The following is an 18628-nucleotide window of genomic DNA, read 5'->3' as shown; positions in this document are numbered from 1 at the left end:
ATGCATCAAGTGGAGTCAAATTTGTAAATTTTCATCATCTGAACGGTTTTGTTATAAATTTTCATGAATGTTCATTTTGACAAAATGATACACTGACAAAATCCCGCAAATGAGTCAAATTTGTACGTTGATCTAACTTTTTAGGTGTCAACATTTAGAAGGGTTTATTATATTTTTGTCCCTCATCTTTTTTGAATTTTCTTTTTTAGTTTCTCATAATTTTTTGTCTATTTTTATTTTTTTTTTAAAAATATTGTTTTAGTCCCTAATGTAGAATTTTTAGGGACTTAAAATAAAATGATTTTTTTAGAAACTAAATGAAATAATTTTTTTAATGAAGAATAAAAAACAGAAATCCATCAAAGATGAGAAACAAAAAAAGTTAATAAATCGAATTTAAAAATAAGCATTCTTTGAAAAGAGGAAAGCATGCGCGTGTCTTAATTTGTTTGGTTTTCAACTCGTCAAATTTATTAGGTGTTGAAGTTTTAATTTTAGTGTAATTATTGAACATTAAGAGTAAATTATTTTTTTGTAGAAGGTTGAGAGAGCATTTATAAACTGAAGTATATTTTTTTTATATTTTCATTTATTTAAAATTATTATATATGATAATTTCTTTATTTTAATAATAGTTATTTCAAAAATTATATAATAATAATTTTTTATTGATTGATAATGTAAAAAAAAAAATTATAATGATAATAGTCAAAATTATAATAATATTTTCTGTTTACCAAATGTAATTCATAGTCGATAGTCATAGATGGGATATAGAACTTTTGTGTCCCATACTCCTCTAATAAATACTTTTTTTAACAAAAATAAGTTTAAATAAACTTAGCCCATTATATGATCTCATGCTGAGCCAGTACAAAAGCTGAGCCTTCTTAATACTTACGGTTCCGTTACGTGTGTATTATTAATTTAAAACGATATTTTTTAGTATGAGACAGCTATTCTCATTCTCATTGGAGACAATTCTGTATTGAATTTTTTTTTGTTAAAAAATGTTTTAAAAATATTTGTTAAATAGTATATTTTACAAATCTTTTTAAATATTTTTTAATTCAGTTTTTTGATATCAGTTCTTAGAATTAATTTCAAGTATCTGAAAGTGATAAATTTTTATTGAAAAAATATTTATTAAACTTGAACCACTTTCTCAAATTGGAGAGTCAGAAATGCCTAAGCTCAAATTGAACCACTTTCTCAGTTTCTTATATACTAATGCACGTATTGCCTAAAAAAAAGAAAATACTAATACATGTATAAATAATCATGAAACAGTCACAAACTAACGTTCCCCTTAAAACAAAAGAAACCCATTTTTCGTTTCAATAAATCATTAAATGTCTCTCAATCTAAGAGTTTTATACTATCCCAGGGATTCTTTGTTCTGTTGTCCACCTACAGATACAGGTTCGTGTCTCATATTTCCTTTGGTTGTATATATTGATCAATGTTATATAGATATAGATTATGATGAATCCTATGATTTACACTTTGTTTCATGCATATTTGAGCTTAACATTCAGCCTTGTGTTTATCACCATGCAGTTTCTGTTGTCCTATGTTTTGTGTTTATGTTGTTTACGCGTTTCAACAAAACAAAAAAGAAAAACAGAAGTTGAATGTTTGATCCGGGTGTTTTGTCCATTTTGCCGTTTTTGACGACCATTTTCTTTCTAAACCATTTTTCGGCTGCATATTCCTTGTTCTTTTCAAAAACCTTTTGAAAACACAATTAGGAACCATATCTGTTTTCACTGCTTGAGCTGAACTGGACTTGATTTTATCACAACGATTTGTCTAGATCCTTGTTTTTCTGTCTATTACTACGTTACAATCCCTGATTCCATTTGGCCAGTCTCTTTTACCCTTTTTTTTAATACCTCATTGACAAGAACAAGTACAATAGTGTTTTAATTTTCTGTAGTTTTTTATTCTTTTGCCACTTTTCGATATCTTTTAAGCTCCAGATTTGTCTCTTTCTGGTAGGACATACATACTGACATCGAATTACAACACATGCTCACACGTGCTGGCAAATTTTGGTCATTTAAAATGTCTTTTTTATTTATTGGTGCTTAACATGTTTGATTTTGGAAACTACAATTCCTTTGTTTATGAAAACAATGAATGTCAATATTCATTCCTTGAATTGAATACATGATGTTGGCTCAACTGACACTATCAATGGCAAAGTGCACAGAGAAGATATATTAAGGGATTCCAAATATGGTTATTTCAGTGGCTGTAGGTGGTGAACTTTATGCAATGAGTATTGAATAAGAACACGTGATAAGTCACAATGATGGGGTCCTTTAACATTGAGAAGAAATGGCAATTTCCTCTCATTATGATCTCAATTGTGTTCATATTCTTTCTTGCCACATGCTTCAACATGGGGCTTGTCTCTACAATTCACAGCTTCAATTCAATACTATTCTTTCTCCCATCTCGTCTAGCCGTAAACCAATCTGCTCCAATTTTTGTGGAGACAAAGATTTCTGCTACTGCTCCAGCTCCTGCTGCCCCTGCAATTCCTCGTTTTGCTTATTTGATTTCCGGCTCAAAAGATGATTTGGAGAAGCTATGGAGGACTCTTCTTGCTCTTTACCATCCACTGAACCATTATCTTGTTCATTTGGATCTTGAGTCTCCACTAGAGGTGAGGTTGGAGCTTGCTTCTAGAATTGAGAAACAGTCTGTCTTCTCTGAGGTGGGAAATGTTTTCATGATTCCAAAAGCTAATATGGTCACTTACAGAGGACCAACCATGATTGCTCACACTCTTCATGCTTGTGCCATTCTGCTTAAGAGAACTAAAGACTGGGATTGGTTTATTAACCTTAGTGCTTCAGATTATCCCCTTGTGACTCAGGATGGTTAGTTTTATCCATATGATTTTTTCCATTTGCTTTTTGTTCTGATTCAAACTGTATGTGGTTGCAACTACTTTTGCTCATGATAGTTAGACTATGAACCATCGATACTTTTATTTGCTTCCCATATTTGTATCCGATATGTATCTGATACCAATACTATTAGATATTTCACTAGCACGTTTCTGTGAAGTATGCAAGCCTTTAAAAAGAATTTTGAAAATCTGATATAGCTACATATGAGATATAAAAACATGTATAATATAGAAACAAAAAAGCAATATCCCTTAATGAATCAAAAAATAGAATTTGTCCTCTTTATGGATGATCTTAAGAAAGGAATGAGATTGATATTTGATACTAATCTTATTTGAAAACAATAGAATGCGATTTATGATGACAATGATTTATAATTTTTTTTGTAATGTCCAAGATATACATATTTATTATGTTTTATGAAATTTTTTACATAGTTTGCACGTATTGTATCCTATATATTTTTAGAATAATTGTATTGCCGTATCGCATCAATCATATCTATGCAACACTAAGGTTAATTTAGGTATGTGTTTGTTCAGATCTTCTAGATACTTTTTCTGAGGTAGACAGAAGCCTTAACTTCATTGAGCACACAAGTCGTTTGGGGTGGAAGCTGTAAGTTTCTTTTTCTCCCCCTCCCCCCCACATAATCAATTTTTATACATAGTTATGCACATAATGATAAATTGTTCCATTCCTTTGACATATACAATCTTCATATGTACATAACAAATTGTCCCTTACTGTGCAGGGAAAAACGAGCAATGCCTTTAATTATAGACCCAGGTCTTTACAGGACAAACAAGTCTGATGTGTTTTGGGTTGGTCCTAAGAGAACTTTGCCAACAGCATTTAAACTATTTACTGGTTAGTTTGTCCCTTCTCATCTTCATTTCTACATCCTTAATAGGTTATTAGTTCATCATTATTCACATAGTTCACTTATGCTCATTTGGAGAATAGTCTAAGAGAACCAAGCCAATCAATTAGGGGTGTAAGTGGTCCGAATCAGGTTGAGTTTTGTCTATTTTTTAATCCAATCCAATTAATCTTTTTTATTTTGTCAACCCAATGGATTGGATTGGGTTGATTGAAAATATTTTTCATTCTTGAGCAACTGCATCAGAATTTATAGTTTTTCATGTGCAAGACATGATGTCTTACACATTTTTAAAAAGACTTAAGGTGTGTTTGATTCCCATTTTCAAAAACTGTTTTTAGTTTTCATAATGCAACTAAATAAGGTTGCTTAGACAATTGGTGGAGGGTGGTGCTCAACACAAAGCAGAGTATGGAATTGAAGGGGAGATTGAACAAGATGAAAACAGAAGAAAAGATGAGAAAACATCTCCCAAATGTTTCTATTTTTTGGTTTTTAAAATTTAAAACACTTGTTGTAGAAACAATTTCCAAAATTCCCAAAATTTAATATATTTTGGATGAGAAATTGATCATTGAATTGCTTGAAATTGTTTTGGAAAACAGTTTTTAAAACCAAAGAATGAAAAAAAGAATCGAACATGTCCTTATTTTTTGTTTTCCTTACATTTTTCCTTGTTGTTTTGCTAAATCATGGTTGTTATCTACATTGCAGGTTCAGCATGGATGGTTTTATCGCGCTCCTTTGTAGAATATGTTGTCTGGGGTTGGGACAATCTCCCAAGGACCCTTCTTATGTACTACACTAATTTCATCTCCTCCCCTGAGGGCTACTTTCAAACTATTGCATGCAATGAGCCAGAACTAGCCAAGACTATTGTGAACAGTGACTTGCATTACATTTCATGGGACAACCCTCCCAAACAGCACCCTCATGTCCTTACCATCAATGACACAGCCAAGATGATTGCAAGCAATACCGCCTTTGCTAGGAAATTTAAGCACAATGATCCTGTCTTGGATGTGATTGATAAAAAACTACTACATAGGGAGAATGAACAACTGTTCACACCAGGTGGTTGGTGTTCTGGCAATCCCAGATGTTTCAAGGTTGGGAACATTTACAAGATTACACCTGGTCCAGGATCTAAAAGGCTTCGTTTCCTTGTGACTAGGCTAACTTGGATGGCTAAATTTGGTCAGAAACAGTGTAAATAGATGTTATTGGGAACTTTTCATGGTTAGAGTTGGAAGAGTGAAACAAAATTAAGGTTACTTTAATGACCAGATAGTCAGATAGATATGCGACTCCAGCATCAAGTACCTTATTATTAACTTGTAGGGCACAACAATCCTAGATATGAACTTAGCCAAAGTTGCCAATAGCCACCATATTTACCAAAGATGGAAAGAGGCTTATACCTTTTTTTTTGGCTCAAATAGCTTTTTGTCCTTGAAAAATTAGTCAAGTTTGATTCTAGGCTTATAAGTTTTTTTTTTCATCTGATCCTTGTGAAATTACATGTTTTTAGTCCAAATTACTAGTTTGATTTCATTAAATGGGGATGTAGCAAACGAATTATTGACACGAGCATAAAGTAACTATGGCACGTTATTACATAGTGGAGCAAACTTATTGAAAGATACTAAAAACATGTATTTTCATAAAATTAGAGACAAATGAAAGAAAGGTTATAGTGATTATAATCAAAATTGGCTATTTTTAAAGAGATGGAAAATATATTTTACTCCTATTTTTTTAGTCTAGTCTACACGACAGTTTTCACAATTTTTTTGCAGCATCAGGATCCCAACTTACATTTCCATGGATTCTGATCTTTTGTTTCTTTACATGTTTCATGCTCTTTTTTTATTCCTACTGACGGCGGTTAATTGGATCATTAGATTTTAAGCTCATTTAGCCAGTCACTGCAAGACATGAATGTTTAACAAGTTTAGTGACATTGATTGAACTAGATGAACAATCCAGAGAGGCTGGATTTATTAAGCAATTGAGTTTCCTTTGATTAAAAAACTATGAAAGGTTATCAGAAATGTGAAAAACGAACTAATTTTGTCCGTGGATTCATTTCATGACCGGTGCTACAAAGCAGAATTTTCAATTGGACCAAGTCCAAATTAGCTATAAAGGCTCATCACATTTGTGGATCTTCGCGCGTTTTCTATCAATCCCAAAACGTGATATGAATTTGTACTGGGAAAACAGTATTAACAGAGGAAAAACATAATTTTTGGCTGATTAGGATTGTTTCTGATAATTAAGATTTAAATTACTTTTATTTGAAATCAAACAGTCTCCACCTTAGCTTGAATTCAACAAGCTACTTGCTTCATGAATTCTTGACAAGCATTCCACAGTATTGTGTAAATAGTATAAAATAGAAAGTTCAAAAATCGTATCTACATCGACTTGTTTGTATAAGCTATTCGTGCAAATTCAAGTTTTAGACAAATGAGATTTTGTTTTAAATGTAAAAGTTCAGAAAATAAAGTTGGTTCTAAACTAAAAATAGAACAAATTAAAGGGGAGCAAAAACACAAATAGTTGGAGGATGAAATGAGCTAAATGCAAAAACAAACGAAATATTGGAGATTTGACTATAGTAAGCTACAAGAAAAATCGTCATTACTGGTGGACAAAATCCATAGGTAAAATAAAATTACTGACAAATTACCTACAATAAAAAATCCGTTGGTAATTTGCTCATAGGTAATCTGAAGGAAACTTACCGACATATACAATCCGTAGGAAAAACCATCACTACCTACAAATTTATCCGTAGGTAAGTTACTCGTGGATATATCCATGGGTAACTTACCTATGGAAACATTAGTGGGAAACTACATAGATACTTACCTATGAATTTAGCCGTAGGTAACTTATCTACAGATTGGGTAAGTTATCTACAGAATTATCTATAGGTAAGCTACCTACGAAGTATTAGTGGGAAACCACCTACGAATTAATCCTTGGGTAACTTATAGACCCATATATAAAAGTATGCAGAATATCAACAAATAAGACTAGCTCAACGTAATTATCTTTTTTAGTTGAATACGAATAAAAATAAAATTCAACTAAACTTTGAGCATCATAACGTATATCATAAAATTCAACATTTGAACATCATAATAATTATGATGACAATAATTAAAAGTAAATACATAAGTTATGTCAACATTTGAACATCATAATAATTAAAACTCAACACTTGAAAGTCGTAACTTAAAATAAACAATGGTTTGAACAATAATGAGAAATAATTTTCTAGTTTTGTGCATAAAGTTTTTAACAATCTAATAATCTAAATAGTTCAGAGAGTCACACTGCTGGTGTTGTTGCTATTGGTCATGTTGCTACTCTTGTTGTGGTTGTTGCTCTTGCTGATGTGGTTGCTCTTGTTGTTGGTGAAACATGTTACATGCATCAACTAGTAGGAATGGGAGGACAATATCAACAAGTGACTGAAATTGGCAACTTCATCACTCATTATCCTCCCTCGACTGACAAACCTCCTTTTTCAGCTGAACAATCTCTTCTAAATCCTGAGAATGGCTAGAACCTTCATGTATCATTTGTGTCAAGATATCCACACATTTATAACCATGAGTGAGCTCTCCGGTCCCATAGATCCATCCCTTTTTGAAACCACTAGCACCAACAACAAAAGTTTGAGTCCTAAGTCTCACCTCCTCGGCAGGATCTAGAGGGGAGATATCTGAGCTACCACCACATGATTCAGCCTTAGACCTAGCTTGAGAAAATCTTGTCTAAAATTCTTCTTGTTATTCATAAATAGAGATGTTATAATTAAAATGAAAATTAGCATGAAAAATACGAAACTCATATATGTTCGCTTAGATCTCTCATCCACAAATTGATCTATATCCTTTCATATATGGGTTTGGTGAATACCTCAACAACATGTACAGGACGACCGTACTCCATTGCCTTGAAAGAAAAAAATTAACTAATGGTATGTTTTAAATAAAAGCAAGAATTGTATGTTATTTTAATTTACTTACCATGCAAATGGCGTGCTTGTGTGTGTTGAGGGAGCCACCTATGTGTAAGCTCCCACCTTTTTCAGAATTTTGATTTTTTTGTGCTTGTAAACACTTAATGCGATACTTGGGTAGATTCCATTTGGCTAACAAACCGTTCCACACTCTATCAAACATCCATTTAGGCTTCTTCACATCTTTTTGAGATTTCATGAGCATCTAAAAAAGTCTATGTGAGGATTTTGAGTGAAAATTCTTCTTGATTCTAGTTTCATGCTCTGGTCTCCACCTCACCTTCTTTTGTATCACTTTAGTTCACCATAAAAAAATAAATTCAGTTCACATAAGATCGTTAGCAACTACTTTCAAACATTTTTTTTAAAGAAAATGAAACCACAATTAGATGAAATAAAATTAATAAAATAAGACCATTTCTATAAAGATCAGTAATATAAAAGGATCTTTAATATCAATAGATTCATTAGAACTTAGAAGCTATTGAAGCCATAAAACATAGGCAACACAAAAATTGATACCATTGGCCATACTACCATGACATTACCCCAATTTAGAGGCATCCATTAGTCCTAGACCAACCATCAAGCAGATACTAGACAATGAAAACTAACAACAACAAAGAATGCAACCTTTCTATAACTAGCAATAATCTAATCAAAATATACAAGTATAATTACAATTCACATTGTAAATAATTGCAAAATTATGGTGAGTCTATCAATCAACCTAAACATGTTTACAAAATGTGGGAGCAAAACAAGCAGAAGAACTAAAACTCCATGAATATAGCAATCTAAACATGAGTTAATCAATCAACCTAAACATGTTTACTTACTGTTAATTGTTAAACAATGAAATTAAGTGGAACATCATAGCAAGAGAGCATAGCAATCTAATTACTCATAGTGAAGAAGACATCCAGTTTGGTGCTCAGTTTGTGACGAAAACTATCATAGCATGAGTGGTTTTAGAAATAACTTTTGGTAGAGAAGAAGTGACAGAGAAGAGGCAAAATTGCACAAAACACAATGCTCAACAAAGAGAAACCATGTACAAGATAAAATTGTGAGACCTAACCCACAAAAAAAGAATCTAATTGAGTAACAAAAAGATTGTATTAAACACCAAAATTTGGATAGCTTGAAACATTGAAAGAAGACCTCATTTTATGCATCTATCATCTCACCCCATGAAAGCCATGGCTTACAAAATTGTTGCTTAATGGTCTTTGTGATAGCCTTTGTCACAATCTGACTTGGGAGAAACCAAAATAGAAAAACAAGTTATGCAAGATTATTAGACAATAAATTGATTGATATAAATATAATGACATGATTTAAATTATACTAAAATCTTACCAAAGACCTTTAGGTTCAATCTTATCAAGATCAACACTAGGTGGGGGGTCCTCCTAGTTGTCTAACTGATTATCACATCCATCAGTAGACATTTATTGGCCATCCTCAAGAGGTGAATTACTAACCCTCGATGGTATTGACAATGATCTTGGTACTGGTAGTGGTGAGGGTATTGCAAGAGATGAGGAAGGTATTGGTGATGCAACAGTCGAGGATGAGGAAGATGTAAATGCAGGTACAAAATCGGGGATGGGTGTAGCAGTTGGTTAGGTTTGGGATGGTATTGGTGCAATAGTTGGTGGGGTTTGTGAAGGTAGTGGTGCAACAGTTGGTGCAATTTGGAAAGGTATCGGTGCAACAACTAGGGATGGATAGATGATGATAGTTTATCTTTATGTAATGGTACTTTAATCACATAATGTGACTTCTTCGTCTTCAATGTCCCTTTCCCCTTTTTGCCAACAGGTGCCATATATAAATAAGAAAATAATATTACCAAAATTAAATCAAAGTCAAAGTTGCACTAAACAAATAATAGAAAATCAAAGTCAGCACATAAACTATAAATTGACAACTAAATATGATTCCAATAATAATCATTATGCTTAACTAATACAAATTCATAACAAAATTAAAATTTCAAGAACATCAATCCAATTTTCCTAATCCTATTCAGAACTAGAGTCTTCAATGTCATCTTTAAATCCTCCATCTCTGTTGTCTTCTTCAAAATCACTATCTTCAAATTCCTCTTCTTCATTGTCTTCTTCCAAATCATTATCTTTAAATTCCTCTTCTTTATTGTCAAAATCATTGGCTTTTTCTTCTTCTTCATCCAATTCTTCAACATTGACTTATGAATGTTCAAAACTAGAAATAATTTTAACTTCAATGACTTCATTGGCATGTGACATCTCATCTACTTGGTGAGGCTCATCCTCCTCCACATCATTAGATTCTATGTGAACCCTAAGCTTCATTTTGATTGTGACACACAAACTACATTTGTCCATTCGTGGTGTTGGATATGGGACATAATACTGTTGCCTTACATTATGTGCAATGATAAACAAATTATATGACACATATCTTGTATGCATTTGAATATCCAGGACACCATATTTAGAATCCACTCTTGTACCTCTACATGTTGGATCAAACCAGTCACAATAAAATAATACCACCCTCTTAGGAGAAGTTGAAGTATCGTACTCTAGCTTATATATATGTTGAATGATCCCATAGAAATCATCATCGCCTCCTTTTGTAAGGCCCTTTACATAAACCCCATTGTTTTTCCCCTCGCTCCATGCATGAGTGTGGAATTTGTATCCATTTTCAAAGAATGTATGCAATTCTTTAATGCAAGTGAAAGGGCCAAGTGATAAATCCATGAAGTGTAGGTTCTTCACACTTAAAGGCTCATTCTTAACCTACAAATGTAAAATAGGTGAAAACTTATGTTTAATTTTATACATAATAGAAAACTAAAATAAATTCTAAGATACATACTTGTTCCTTGAACCATTTAGGAAAATCTACATGTATACGTCTATAAGGATTTGACTTAGTTAGTTGTCGAGATTGCAAGAACGAGCTGTCCAAATATATCGCCCAATGGGTCAATTTAAGAGGACAACGCAATTTACTACAATAAAAAAAATCAAGTGTTTTGAAAGCCTTACTCAAGGTACGATTTAACTCCAGTGCAATTTATCAACTCCTAAACATGAGCTAAGTCCCACTTTTTTTGGGTTAACCAATGATTTGATTTCTTTGCAGAATGATGATCGAATAGGTCATAGATAGATAAGATTGATGGAATTCTTTCATTTTCACTTTCCATTTCATATCTAGTATTCCACAATGATAACATGAAGTTGTTGAAATAATGGAAACAAAAGTGAGTTGTCTCTCGATGCAAGTAAAATGCACAAATTGATCCTTCAATCCTAGACTTATTTTTCACTGATTGTTTAGAATCGGCCATGAATCTATTTTAAAATTAAGTAATTAGGTGATGATTGGTAAGTATAAAACAATTTAAATTTAAATAAAATATGATGATAATTATATTACCTTTCAAATGGATACATCCACATATATTGAACTGATCCACCAAGTCTCACTTCATATGCAAGATGAATAGTGTGACATCCTAAAATTTCTACCCGAAATTTTGTAAGTGTTACATTTTAAATAATTATATATATGTATTATTCAGTGTATATATATATATATTCTTGGTAGAAGTATGTACATTGGGGGAAGGATACGCGGGTTAGGCTAATTAACGAAGAGTAATCCATAACTGGACAGTTATAGATTAATTCTCACTTAATTAGTCTAAAAAATATCATTTTGCGTGCAACTTAAAATTTAACAAAACCAACCTCTGAACCACGCTCAGGGTCTCATTCTGATCATTTTAATATATATATATATATTGCCTACTTTCGAAAACGAGCCCCGACGGGTGCAGAGAAACGCGAGGAACTGGAACCAGAGAAGCGACATGCAAACCAAGGCAGGATTTTTAGCATTCAAAAGGTCAAATTTTTCTCTCCTTGTGGCTGAGTATGAAGTCACATCAAGGGAAAAAGGTGGGCCCCTTTTTGCTCCACTTAAAATGGGACAAGTGGCATTGCTTTATGAAAAAAAAGGGAAAAGAAAATCATTTTTTTTTTATAAAAGCCAAATTTCTCTCTCCTTCTTCAAAAATTTCAGCAGCTCTTCTTCTCCCTTCCACGTAGCTTTTTCTTCTTCCTTCTTCTCCACCATTGTTCTCCATTAAAGCTCCAAAATTCCTCCTCCTTTCTACTCCAAATTTCAAGGAGAAGCCATTTACGGAGTTGTGAAGCACACCTCTACGTTGTGGGGCTTCGAATTTTAGGTATGAGTGGACTTCTTCTCACATGAAATTCGTGGGTGTTGGGTTTTTGGGAGCTATGATGGGTAGTTCTACTAGGTTAATGCCTTATGGTAGTTATTTGTGAAGGAATTTGTTGAAAGCATGCTAAACTTGACATGTTTGATGTGAGTAAAGCTACCCATTCTGTTTTAGGGTTTTATGATGATGCTTTGTAATATTTTGTATGCTGAAATTGTTGATAGAAAACTGGTAGAGATGATGGGGAGAGTTAACTTAGGGTTAAATGTGAGAATGATAATGTTGTGAGTGGAAAAGTGTGAGATTTTGAGGGTTAGAAAAGCCAAATTTGGGGTTAGTGGAAATTGGAGTCTAAAGTGAGCTGATTCTAGTTTAGAATGTCAATTAGGACTTGTAGGAAAGCTTGGGCAGAGCAAATGAGAAAAATGAGTGACAAATGTGAAAGAGGAGAACCATTTCTAGGGTAAATTGGGTGTTGAGAGGTCAAATTTTGAATGGCTGGAGTTTTCACCTTAAAACCAGTTTGAGCAAGTCTAAATCAATGTTATAGACTTGATTGAGATGAGAGTTTACCCTAAAATTACCCAATTCTCATTTTCACTTTTCAAACCTTGAAAATCCACTAAATTGATGGGTTTTGGATACCTAGATTTTGATTTACCTTGATCTGAAGCTTGTTTTTGGTTCAAATATGATTCATACATGATTTAGGACTTGTAGGATCCAATTTGAGCAAAACTGGATGTGGGCAAGTTGGATTTCGAAATCTGCCAAATTGTGCAGCAAAATGCTGTCAAATTGTGCAACCAACTTGACCAAATGTGCGGAATAATGCTTGTGCATTGCTAGTCATTGGAAGAGTAGTACATATCGGGTTCCAGACATTTTCTAGCAGATCCCAACGGTCAAAATGTTTATTTATGTACTAGGAATCTCCACAAAAACTTTCAAGGAGATCCAACGGTTAACAAATCGGAACGAAGAGAATGTTACTGGGGTATATCAATAAGGAAAGCTGTGGTATTTGAATGTGTTTTGGGCAGAGTTTTCTGCCTCTACTCTGTTTTCTTGGCTTAGGGTAGTTTCATGATATTTGGAATTGAATTGCTTGGATATTGTGGAAGCTTGGAGGGGTTGATGGGGACCCGGTGCTGAGAGGAACGAGGATAAGGGCTACGTAGGAGTGCGTGAGCTCAGTTGAAAGGTGGACAACTGGGGATGGTGTGTTTATGTTTGACTTGTGGAAGTGGGAGAGTTGATTTGCGCCATCGCCCGATCTCCACCTAGTACCACATATGATGGGTGCCCCATAATCCACTAAGCTTGATGTGAGAAAGCGTGGAAGAGTCAGTCTTCCTACTTTTGTTTGTTGACCATAGAGTGGTACCTGGAGATATGTCGCGGGGGTCAGGAGACCTTGGGGACGTCAGGTGGGGTGCTATTGCCCAAAACCAAGCTTGACCAATCCCGACCCAACCTGGGCATAGTCAGTCAGCGAGAACCTGTGATGTACCTAAACAGGCGAGCTCCTGGCAGTCAACCAATAAAAGAACAAAGTCCACGAAGCAAAGAGGCTTGTGTGGCGTCTAACCAACAATGTATCTTGGGTGGTATCTGGAATTTAGCCTCTGGTAATCGATTACTATTCGGGGGTAATCGATTACAGGGCTTAAAAATGGAGACAGGATGTTAAATGGCCTCTGGTAATCGATTACCAATGGTGTGTAATCGATTACACAGAGTAACAGGGCATTGGTAATCGATTACCAGTTGGGTGTAATCGATTACACAAGGAGATAGGGCACTGGTAATCGATTACCATTTAGGTGTAATCGATTACACAGTGTAATTTGTAGGTTTCCATGTGCAAAAGCTGTGTAATTCGTGTTTGGGCACTGGTAATCGATTACATACTTTGGTAATCAATTACCAGAGAGGAAATCCTTAGAAAAAGACATTTTAACTATGTGTAGCCGTTATGGGATGCATTGCATTGTTACCTATAGTTCAATTTCTTGTGAAAGAGTCTACCCTCTTCCTTTTATCTCTTGTAGATCATGATGGCTGCGCAGTTGATCCATGATCGCGTGGTGATGGAGTGCCTAGAGGGTGTTTGGGAGACCCTCGAAGGCAATGAGAGGTGCTAATTCCGTGGCACGATTCGACTCACTCCTACTTCATTAGTACATCCGGAGGAACCCGCACGCACACTTCAGCAGCCTGTGGAGTGGACATTACCTACACCTACTCCATATCGACTAGTGGATCCAGTTCAAGTGATAGAGGTGTCATCCTCTGAAGAGGATCTTGAAGAAGACCCAGAGGAGTTACCTCCTGAACCTGATACGGATGCCCTTGACTTACCTGAGGATGATGAAGACCCACTCCCTGATGTTGATTTTCCAGAGGATGTTATGTCAGCATCTGAGGCAGACTCTACAGAGGAGAGTAGCCCTGGGGGGGGACAGCGAATAGTGACGACTCTTCATCGTAGCAAACGGCTCCTTAGACTAGGAGTACATACTTTTTGTGGGTGGGTGTATCTAGTACAGACTGCTAGGTTTACTCTTTTGATTTTTGGGTGGGTAGATCTATTGTATAGAAATTTTGATGGTTGTATATATCATGGCTGAAGTCACCACAGTTGTTACCTTTGCTCTGGATGTCACTATGTATTTTGCAAAATCCCATATTTTGGACAGTTTTAGATGATGAATGTAATTATGTTTAATCTTGTTATTTGAAAAGGAAGAGTTAACAAACTTTACTTAAAAGAGTTTACCGAACGCATCTTATTATTTTTTTCACGTGACGAACTAAAATGATGGCTGGTATATTTTGAAAGAGAAAAATAGTTTGGGGATTATGAGTGATCAGAAAGAAATGACTCCGAATAGAGTTGTGAACTGGCCATTCAAGACTCTATAGTGATAAGTTTCCTTCTGAATTTAATTACCGTGAAATGAATAATAGTACAAAAAGAGAGAGAGAGAAAAAGAAAAAGAAAAAAAAATTTCCCATGGTTTATGCTATTTAATTTATTACTATTAAACCAATCATTATTTAGGGACGCCACAAATAGGGAAATGTTTCATTGAATCAAAGAATCTAGGGGGAATATTCTTTCCAACTTGCAAAGAATGATTGAAATGTTTTGTTCCATCTTAAACAAGTCAGCTTCTCTCAACATTGCAGAGCATAAATCTTTGAAGTAAATTCTCAATGAATACATGATAATCATGACTTTTCATTCCATGCATCCTTCCCTTGTTGATGTCAGCACATCTTGCCAAGTTGGAAAAATAACCATTAGGCATCTTGAGTTCTTCTATCTAACAACAAACTTGCTTTGCTCCCTTTGAAGTTAAAGAGTAATTTGCCCCATTAGCTTGAGGCTTCAACTCCAAGTCTGGTCGCCTATAATGCACAATAATGTCTATCCTTGCCTTCTCATTGTCTTTTGTCTTGCCACTCACATTTATCATAGTGTTGAATATGTTCTCAAAGAATTTTTTCTCTATGTGCATAACATCAAGATTGCATCTCAACAAATTATCTTTCCAGTATGGAAGATCCCAAAATATACTTCTTTTTGTTATGCGACACCCCATATCCTAGTAATTTGGACAAATGAGGATTTTCTATGACTTTTGGTTGATCTCTTACTTTATGCCAAACTTGCTCAAGTGTTAACCTAGGTGGTGGCCCATCCTTTACAACTTCCCCTTTTTTGAAGGCCTTCCTGTTCATTCTTAATGTATGATCATTGAGCTAGAATTTATGATGTGTGTCAAACCAAGAATTTTTCCACCCCTTGTCTAATCTAAAGGCCTTTGTATGCTCCATGCAATGCGGACATGCCAATTTACCTTGAGTCCCCCAACCAAACAACATGTAGAGAAGTCACTAATGGTCCACATGAAAGTTGCCCTCATCATAAAATTTTGCTTCCCTGACCAACTTCTTAAGATCGTCAACAAATGGTTGTAAATTAACATGAATACCTGATTTTGGATTACATGGACCAGGTATGAGACAACTCAAAAAATATAAGGTTTAGTCATGCACATTTTAGGAGGAAGATTGTATGGGGTCACAATTACTGGACAACAAGAATAAGGTTCACTTGATGATTGAATATATGGGTTCAATTCATCGGAGCATAAACCAAGTCGTACATTGCGTGGATTGATGGAAAAATCCAGATGTACCCAATCAAAGTGCTTCCCAGCTTCACCATTAGATGGATGACGCAACATGCCCAAACTTAATTTGTTCTCATAATGCCATGTTATATATCCTACAGTTTGCATTGATGCAAACATTCTCTGTAACCTTGGAATTATAGGCAAATAAAACATGGTCTTAACTGGAAATAGTTTTTTTGTACTAGTTTCAATTTTGTGGTCATGATACCTTAGACAAAACAAAATTTGCATTCAACCAATGCTCCATCATTTTTCCCATATTCACTGTCATAATAAAGCAAACAACCTTTCACACAACAATCGACTTTTAGCCTCCAATCCCAGCTTTGACACTAACCTCTTGGCATCATAGTATTTTTTTGGCAATCCCCCTTTTATGGATGTTATATCCAAAAACATTTTTGTAATAAACTCTAAGCCCTACTTAGGAACATTCCAATTGGACTTGCAAGCTATAAGTGAAAATTGATAACTTAGAGACTGATGCCCTTCAAACAATGACGTTATTTGCCTCTACCAACATATTATAAAATCCTTGAGCTTCTTCATTTATAGGCTCTTCCATGTTATCTGATTTTGGTGCTTCAAATATTTTGGGCTGCCTAAGAGCATCAAACATCATCTCCTGCATTAACATAAATGGTTCACCTTAGGCCACATCTACACCACTACTTAAAACACCCATGTGATGATTATCAACATGTGGCATCTTTTCACCATGATCAATCCAAACCATGTAATTAGGCATGAATCCATCTTTGTAAAGGTGAAGTTTCACAATTTCAACTCGAAAAACTATCGTCCTTTCTTATGTAGCACATGGACATATAATTTTCCCTTCATCAAGAGAAGAGTCTTATTGACAAGCTTTGCTTACAAACTCTTGAACCCTATTTACAAAAGATTATTTCAAACCTCTTCTACCACTATAGCACCTATCGTACATCCAATCACAATTCAAATGAAAATGATCCATGTTCTGAATATTCAAAACATTTCTATATATTAAAACATGAAGGTGGAAATAATAGACCTCCATATACTAATTTTATAGAGTATAAGATGTATATAGTTTGTAATAATTGTTTGCTAGTAAAGTTGAGTTAGCTCACTATCAGAGTTAGTTAGAAAGTTGACATTATGTTAGTAACTATATATATATTAGTTGAGATTAGATCTCTAGCTCGTAGCACAAGATTTCTGAATCGATTTTCACAGTTTAATAAAGTTTCTCATTACATTTTCTCATAGTTAAATATTTCTAAAGGGGAGAATCTCATAAATATTTTAGTAAAGATAAATTCTTTAAGGAACCTATGATTATAAGTTCACTCCCATGCCAACTCTATTAAAGTTCTAATACAACTTGTTTCTCCTAATATATAAATCAAAATCAAACTCGAAATTTCACATAATGCAAATGCAAATGATCCTATACCTTCTCAAACATGATAAAGTAATAATTATTTACACAACTTCCTAGTATTTTCAATTATACTTACTTCCTTGCCACAATCTCTCAATCCTACACCTCTATAAGTTTGAACCATATAATCCTTACCACAATGCTCAAAATGGTGTTTTTGCAATAATCCTATGAATGAAATGCATAAGGCAGAACTTGTTATTGTAAAATGCCCATCAAACTTGAAGGAAAGTAGAGTTGGATGATTAGATAGTTTAGTAACAAATGTACAGTGCTCTACAATAGAAACATGTAGTAGCTCATTGTCAGAGTAAGTTAGCTATTGGACAAGTGACCTCAATAACTTAAGAGGGGGGTGAATTAAGTCTTACAAAATTTCCCACTAACAAACTTTTAACCCCCTTTTAAATGATAGGTTCAGAATGCAGAAGAAGTAACAATCAATTTAATAATGTTCTTTAAACGTGCAAGACAAAATTGATTGCGATAAAATAAATAAGATAAAGGAAGTGAGAATTGAAAACTCGATTTATACTGGTTTGGCCACTTCCCGTGCCTACGTTCAGTCCCCAAGCAACCCACTTGAGATTTTTCACTATCTCTGTAAATCCTTTACAAACATTGAACACACCTTGGGATCCCTCACCTTTGTGTTCAAGATTCTCACAATCCAAGAGACAAACAATCTCTTGATTACAACTATGTTTATGAGATGAATAGAAAGATTTCTCTCCTTTAGAGTAGATGATACAAATTGAAGTTCCTAGAAGAATTCTCAATAGATTTGCAAGTGTTTGGCCAAGAGTTGTTTAGAGAGCATTTGACAATTAAGTTCTCTTAGAAAAATCTCTCTCTTACTTTTTGAAGTCAGACACACACATATATAGGTCCATCGT

The 18628-nt window shown here is 34.3% G+C and overlaps 1 protein-coding gene across 2 annotated transcripts; it reads left to right on the top strand.

Moving 5' to 3' along the window:
- The first annotated feature begins 1309 nt into the window (after positions 1–1309).
- Positions 1310–5424, top strand: LOC114379174 (beta-glucuronosyltransferase GlcAT14A-like). Of its 2 annotated transcripts, XM_028337775.1 has the most exons (5): positions 1310–1422; positions 2255–2891; positions 3467–3542; positions 3679–3794; positions 4522–5424. In XM_028337775.1, exons 2-5 carry the CDS (start codon positions 2315–2317, stop codon positions 5022–5024), a joined length of 1272 nt encoding a protein of 423 aa, XP_028193576.1. In that variant the 5' UTR covers positions 1310–1422; positions 2255–2314; the 3' UTR covers positions 5025–5424. The 2 variants fall into 2 exon arrangements, with proteins under 2 accessions (XP_028193576.1, XP_028193575.1); XM_028337774.1 differs by lacking the exon at positions 1310–1422 and having other exon boundaries at positions 1436–2891.
- The last annotated feature ends 13204 nt before the right edge of the window (positions 5425–18628 follow it).

The sequence above is a fragment of the Glycine soja genome, chromosome 12 (genome assembly GCF_004193775.1).
Source record: "Glycine soja cultivar W05 chromosome 12, ASM419377v2, whole genome shotgun sequence".
Classification (NCBI taxonomy): domain Eukaryota; kingdom Viridiplantae; phylum Streptophyta; class Magnoliopsida; order Fabales; family Fabaceae; genus Glycine; species Glycine soja.
This window is presented reverse-complemented; position numbering and strand designations above follow the sequence as displayed.